The following is a 6,663-nucleotide window of genomic DNA, read 5'->3' on the forward strand; positions in this document are numbered from 1 at the left end:
GCACGACACAACATTTTTATTGGATGATGGGTGGATACATCGGAGCACGCAGGCAAACTTCTGAAACGGGGTGGGGGTGCGTACAGCCCCAGACAGGATGCTACTGGGCCTTACAAGTATTTGGGCCTCTTGCACGCAAGGTTATCAACCTCGCCGTCATTTCTCCCATGAGGCCCATGCCCGCTTGTACAGCACAACGGTCAAGAGTCGGTCGACAGATGGTTCAGGTTCTATCTCTTCCACTGGATCGAGGCAAGCGACTGGATCGTTCTCGCCAAATCCTTCGGTCAAATCATACGGTTCTTCTGTGGAGGCCGGGCAGGCTGCCAATTCCGTCTCATCCTTTCTTTGAATCTCCCTTGGCTGTACCCAAAAAAAACAGCATGCAACTGTAGTGACTCATCGTAACTGCAGGTTTTCTGGCAGAAAGAATACTGGACAAACCATCAGGAAATGTGTAGTCGTATCGTGTGCTTACATTCGTTTTGCCACAATCTCCGCCCTGTATTGCAATCTGCCCATCGGTACTCCCAGATCGAAGCTCACGCTGCACGCATGTAGCAACAAAGAATGTGATATGCAGAGGAAGAGACGGGGGTTGCGGGGACAGAAGGTAGACGAACCTATGGTGTCTCCGGGCAAATGATACTACTCTCTCTCTCTCTCGCTCGAGTACGCTGAGCTAGAGCTCGACATGACTACCGAGTGTGTGATGCCACCAGGATGAGCTTTGGAAGGCTTTATAGACAGGGGGATAGCGCGCGGCAGAAGTTATGAATTCCTACATTTCGAAGCAGGAGTTTTCATCACGTACATGTGCATCTAGATACGTTCAGACAGCTGGATACACATTTTCATTGTTCAAACACGTTTGATAGATTATATAAAACGCAAGTACGTATGTTCAGACAGCACAACACATGTGCATCTAGATACGTTCAGACAGCACGCCCATACCTAAGCAAATGTTACACGGGGGAATCAGCGTACGAAATTCACCGTCTAATGTGAAGGAGGGACACCGGGCATCATCGAGACGAGAGGCTTGCTGCAAGTCGTCCTTCGGTGCCCTGGAACCCCGCATTTGCCGTATGTGGCCACCTTCCTTTCCTTTTTGGGGATGTCACCTTGATCAGGGCAAGTGTTGGCTTTGTGACCTTTGCCCCTGCAGATGGAACAGAACCTAGATCTCTTGGCGATGTCTTTCTCATAAGGAGCTTTATCACGGCTAGTGGTTGGCCGGCCTTGTTTGTTTTTTCTTTCCGGGGCAAGCAGTTCTTGTTCAACATTGGGCATTAGGCTGGACGCGGCTTCAGAGAAATCTGAATTGTACCCATCACCATTTGGGCATGATGCTTCTGAGGCCTGGCTAATTGGAGGATGCACAGACACAGACGCGGCATCGCGTGATTTAGTTCGATTGCCTTCCACACTTCTTACGGAGCAAGATGTCTTTCCGTTGAAAAACTTTGAGTTTGGACCGCCAAGAACTACATTGTTGGATACCTGTTGCTCAACGACGCCAAGGCCGTCATTGAACGCGCACACCTCGGCGCCTCTTGTTCTAAGTTCAACCAGGCCTGTCATCATAAACTCAGAAGCCGCCGGGTTCCTGTCCCCCATATTTGCAACCTCCAGGGCAGTGATGTACAGAGCAGAATGCCTGAAAGTGGGCGCATCCGGCAGACCCATGTCTTGTTGATAGTGCTTCAGATGCGCTGGCAGGTTGTCTCTACCGTGTATGCTCCACCTTTTCAATATATGCCTCGAAGGTATCTGCTTCAGGCGTAGTAGAACCATCACCTGCTCATCATGAAGACAATTGTGAAGTCGTCGAAAATAAAGCACCTATCAATGTATATTGATCATAAAAATGGTCGCGTGAAACTAACCTATAGCGAGTGACAGCAAACCATGCCCATGTGCTCAAACAGACCGCAAATGCACGAGAAATAACCAAGGTTATTAGACACGTTGACTTCAAACCGGCACTTGAACCACTTCTCACAGAGCTCGGCTCTCTGGTGTGTCACTATGTATTTCTGCTTCTCTATGATTTCTTCGACATCATACATTCCAGATTCATATAGTATGCCACCAAAAATCTCAAACATCCTCCTGGTATATATCTTGCTTGCGTGTACTTCAAGAGAGGTGTTCACCTTCAGCACAGCATGACTCTGTTTGGAAGAAAAAAGATATCATTTTTCACAGCGAGTCTGAGTAAGCAATTGGTCATGGCATACAAGAAGAAATTCTCACCAGTCTAGTACGTTTCTCCTGGAATCCTTCCTCCTGTTCTCGGTCAAACTGGAGCTTGTTGTATTGTTTGACAAATAGATTCATTGAGCATGACGGGGGGACATACTGCTTCAGCATATGGTTTGCACTCTCACTCCTGCCAGTGCTAGTTTGGCGAGCACAGAATTTCCCGGCAAAGTAAGGTTTTGCCCACTTCTGCCTAGTCTCGTAGATCTGCACGAGATATGGATTTGTTTTCAGTGAATATTTGTCAAGCAATGCTGCCCAGCCGTCCTCGAATTCATCAATAGTCAGCATCTCATGCACAAGCTTGTGGAATTCAGCCCTGAAATCTGACTTCTTGGTGTAATGAGCACCCAGGTTTTCTTTGGCCTTCTTCAGCACGTGCCATTTGCACCAGCGATGCGTGGATTCAGGATACACCTCCTCGATTGCCTTTTCCATGGCTCTAGCTTGATCTATGAAGGAAACATGCAAAAGTCATGCACCCGGTTGGATGTACTAAAGACGATATAAACACAAAAGCGCTCCGGAGACGCCCCCATTACCTATTAGAATTGTAATTGGTTTTTTACCACCCATCATCTTCACGAACTCATCAAAAATCCATTTGGATGTATCCTCGGTCTCGTCTCGCATCAAAACCCCCGCATAAAGCACACTCTGAAAATGATTATTCACCCCCACAAACAAACCAAATGGCATATCATACAGGTTTGTTTTGTATGTCGGGTCGAAGGTGATAACGTCACCGAAGTGATGGTACTGTGTTTTGCTACGCCCGTTCGTCCACATAAGGGTCCGTATCCTACTCTCATCATCTACCTGAATGTTGTATGTGAACTCGCTGTCTTGTGCTTTCATTTCTGAAAAAAATAGCCATTGTCTTTCGCACATCGTCATCAGCTTGCTCCCTGCTAAGCTTCCCACACAGAGTCCTTAAACATCTCTTGGTGAACGGCACATTCTCAACTCTACCAAAAAATGTTGCGATTATACTATAAACCTTGCTCAGATTAACATTGTTCTGTCTTAGTTGGGAAACAAGCTCACGTGTGTATTTGTCAATATGCCTATGCGATGGGAAATGCAACTTCTCAGCACAAGTGTTCAGCATGGGGTGGTTGTGTTTGGACCTGAATTCGTTGATGTACCAGCCTTCGTCGTTCGTTCGGAGAAGCCTTATCATGGCTTGGCATTGACACCATGTAGACTTTGAATTTGCTTCTTTTGGTTTTCCCTGCAAGAAAATAACCAACCAAAATGCATTTAGATATGCAACAAACAACATGGTAACAGACGACACATTAGACAGTGAACACTTGTTTGTAGGACTCATACCGAGCAGCAGCAGATGAACTCCTGCATGCATTTTGCCCCTTTTACATTCATCCTGCTCTTTGCATAGCGAACACCAAATCCACACTCCCAAGAATACAGGTTGTAGAATTCATATGCCTCATTTATCGAGTCAAATGATAGCCCAACGGACGGAGTCACAACAGAATCTGAATCCCTATCTGCAAACCCGGTTAGAGCTTTTTCCAGCGTGGTGACCCTGTCTGCACTTGTTGGTCTTTCGTCTGGCATGACATCCCGCCGTTTCCTGAACCACGGACACAGGCAATCAAATCAGGCCAGCCGGCCGGTATGAGCTAAAACAGAGAAGCAGGAAACAGGGTTTACCTGCTAACCCATCCAACCTTGTCGTCCAGGGCTACATACACATTCTCCGCCCTGCTGGCCTTATTCTCTTCTGAATCGCTGGCGTCTGGGCGCAGAACAGCTTCAACTGTATCTAATAAATCTGGGAATCGGCCGCTGGGATCATCTTCGGTGACCTCACAAACTGCGCCCAGGGATCCAGGATGCCTTGCAAACCGCGGCGAATCTGGTGAGACTGCTGGGCCGCTACATCCATTGGATGCACCAGATCCAGAACCGGGGAACGTGAAGCTAGGGGATTGAGAGGAAACGGGGCACTGTGTAAGCATGAACTCCATGCTGAAAGAGAAAGAACACAACAGATGGATTGGTGCAGACATACTGACCTGATCTCCGTGCCCGCGGACTCCATCTCCACACCTTGACGCCGATGCGCGAGTGGGTGGGAGCTAGATGTGCCGCGAGTTCACCAGACGACCCGTCCAGAAGCACGACCAGCGGACACCCAGGGAAATTAATTAACAGGTCGGGGAGCTATCTTGTCCGTGTATTCATACGATACTTAAATGCGACATGGGCCAGATCACAGAACGTATAAAGAGATGTATTATCACATTTATGGATCGAGCAGCCCCGTATTGCCAGAGGGCCTATTAAAGTTAAGAATCGCAAAGCGCGCGTGGACGGGCTGGACATCGGCAGCGCGTGGCCGCATGTTCCAAAAATCCGCGTCGGCGCAACACCACGCTACAAAGTCAGACAGCCCGCTATTGTCGCCCGTATTAGATTAGTACTACGAATCAGTATGGGAGTTTCTAAAAAAATGAATCGCATGGACTTGCATCATAGCATTAGGTGTCAAGTATGACATGGGTTGTGACTTAATTCCTTTTCAAGTATGACACGGTTTAGAATTGGATCAGTCAAGCGTTCGTTATTACTTTTTGCACATTATGGCACATCGTAGGAAGAAAATGGTTTTTTTCTAAAAAGAAAAGAAGAAGAAGAATTACTATATCACATCTAGATGATTTTTAACAAGACATCTAAGTTTGCCATCGTTTAATTTAGTTTATGAAATTTGTGCAAGCGTTCGATCTTCCGCCTCGCTGGTTGTTGTTTGTTTGTCGCGCATCCTTTTGTTGACATGTTTGGCTTTGCTTTTCTCGACCCATTATCGTGTCGTGCTGGTAATCCATTTTGCTATGTTGTTTCTAGGCCATGGCGTAGAATGGGATGAGACAACAAAAGGCAGCTCTATCGCGGCCACTGTCTTCCTAGTTCATTTCGACATTGTTCCCATTCCTTCTAAGCTTCATTAAGATGAGATTTAGCAATGTTGCATGTAAGTTGTCGTCCTTTGGATCTTGTCGTAATTTTCAAACGAACTCTTAATCTCATGGCGTCGGCCAATGTATTCTCGTGTCTCCTTGTTCAGTTTTGTCCACATGTCAGTCGGTTCATGTTGCACGTGTGGTTTTTATTGGGCCATTTTTTTCTTGCACTCATGTGGCACATTTCATCTGCATGTGTTGTAGAAGTGGAAGATACATGCTATGTAGCTTGTCTTTGTCTATTTCTATTTTCTTTCAAGTTCGATGTCTAAGAGTTAATGCTCTTCGGAAGAGATAGACTCTGGGTTGCGCTCGATATCCAACTAGGTCTAGCTAATTTGTGTCCAGATATAGGTTCATCCTTGACATGCACTTGGGCACGTCCCTTTTTTGTCCTACTTTCAACTCCACCTCTAACATTCATTTTTTTTGTCCTAGTTATAAGTCTACCTTGAATACGCAATTGGGCATGGCCCATTTTTCTCTCAATTGCAAGTCCATCCTTGACACAGAACATGGGGTAACCTTTTTTTTCTAAGTTACAGCTCCACCCCCAACAAGCACCTAGGGTGGTGCGCCTTTTCTGTCCTAGTTGAAAGTCACCCTCAATACACAATTAGGGTCTGAACCCCATTTTTGTCCTAGTTTCAAGTCCATCCTCGATAGGCAATGGGGAGGGGACCCTTTTTGTCCTAGTTGCAACCCCACCCGACAGCAAGTCCACCCTTGGCAGGCAAATAGGGGGAGGGGCATCCGTTTTTGTTCCCAGTTGCAACTACAACTTCAACATGCAATTGCTGGCCAGCCTTTTTTCAACCCAATTTCAAGTCCATCCTCGATACGCAACTGGGTTTGATCCATTTTTGTACTATTTGCAAGTCCACCCTCGACACACAACTAGAGACTCACCCATTTTTGTCTCAGTTGCAACTCCATCCCCGACGTGTAATTGGGGGCCCTGCCTTTTTTCTTGTCCCGGTAGCAAGTCTTACGAGGAAGATTGAAGGAAGAGCTTGCAAGAAAGTAAAGGAAGCTCCTCCCCTCCCCAAGGTTGTGATGTTCACATCCACCAGCTTGTCTCCTTCAACCTGTGACTCCACTATCTTTGGTGACATTGTTTCAATCCATAGCTCTTTAGCCCTAAATCTTGTTGTTGCCATCTAAGATTGTTGGATCACTACTGCAGGAATGCCTAGCAGTGGCAGGTGAGCCTCTTAGGGCCACCCACCACTGCTAAAGTGGCATTAGTGGCAGGCGCACGCCCACCAGTGGTAGCTTCCATACAGTAGCCGGCGGTGTAAATTGCCCGCCAGTGTAATCAATCGCATAGCAGTGGTCGACAACCTTGATGTCGCTTGAAGCTACGTCGGTATTTCCCCAAAGAGGAAGGGATGATGCAGCA

General features: G+C 46.9%; 1 protein-coding gene across 4 annotated transcripts; it reads right to left on the reverse strand.

Annotated features, from left to right (window-relative positions):
- Positions 1-831: 831 nt before the first annotated feature.
- On the reverse strand, positions 832-4,468 carry LOC119303678 (protein FAR1-RELATED SEQUENCE 5-like). Of its 4 annotated transcripts, XM_037580809.1 has the most exons (8): positions 4,314-4,467; positions 3,949-4,218; positions 3,604-3,868; positions 3,399-3,502; positions 2,811-3,236; positions 2,263-2,720; positions 1,893-2,180; positions 832-1,803 (listed from the first exon to the last, which is right to left on the reverse strand). In XM_037580809.1, the coding sequence occupies exons 5-7, from the start codon at positions 3,163-3,165 to the stop codon at positions 1,893-1,895; spliced, it is 1,101 nt and encodes a 366-aa protein (XP_037436706.1). In that variant the 5' UTR covers positions 3,166-3,236; positions 3,399-3,502; positions 3,604-3,868; positions 3,949-4,218; positions 4,314-4,467; the 3' UTR covers positions 832-1,803. The 4 variants fall into 4 exon arrangements, with proteins under 4 accessions (XP_037436706.1, XP_037436708.1, XP_037436709.1 ...); XM_037580811.1 differs by having other exon boundaries at positions 2,811-3,502; positions 4,314-4,468; XM_037580812.1 differs by lacking the exon at positions 4,314-4,467 and having other exon boundaries at positions 3,949-4,302.
- Between the last annotated feature and the right edge of the window lie 2,195 nt (positions 4,469-6,663).

The sequence above is a fragment of the Triticum dicoccoides genome, chromosome 5A (genome assembly GCF_002162155.2).
Source record: "Triticum dicoccoides isolate Atlit2015 ecotype Zavitan chromosome 5A, WEW_v2.0, whole genome shotgun sequence".
Lineage (NCBI taxonomy): Eukaryota > Viridiplantae > Streptophyta > Magnoliopsida > Poales > Poaceae > Triticum > Triticum dicoccoides.

Bases quoted from the DNA above. Each gene is read 5' to 3' on its own strand.
- LOC119303678 (XM_037580809.1), bottom strand. From the start codon at position 3,165: ATGACGATGTGCGAAAGACAATGGCTATTTTTTTCAGAAATGAAAGCA. The intron at 2,721-2,810 runs GTAATGGGGGCG...TTTCCTTCATAG, and splicing joins ACCAATTACAATTCTAATAG to ATCAAGCTAGAGCCATGGAA. The intron at 2,181-2,262 runs GTGAGAATTTCT...TCTTCCAAACAG, and splicing joins AGGAGAAACGTACTAGACTG to AGTCATGCTGTGCTGAAGGT.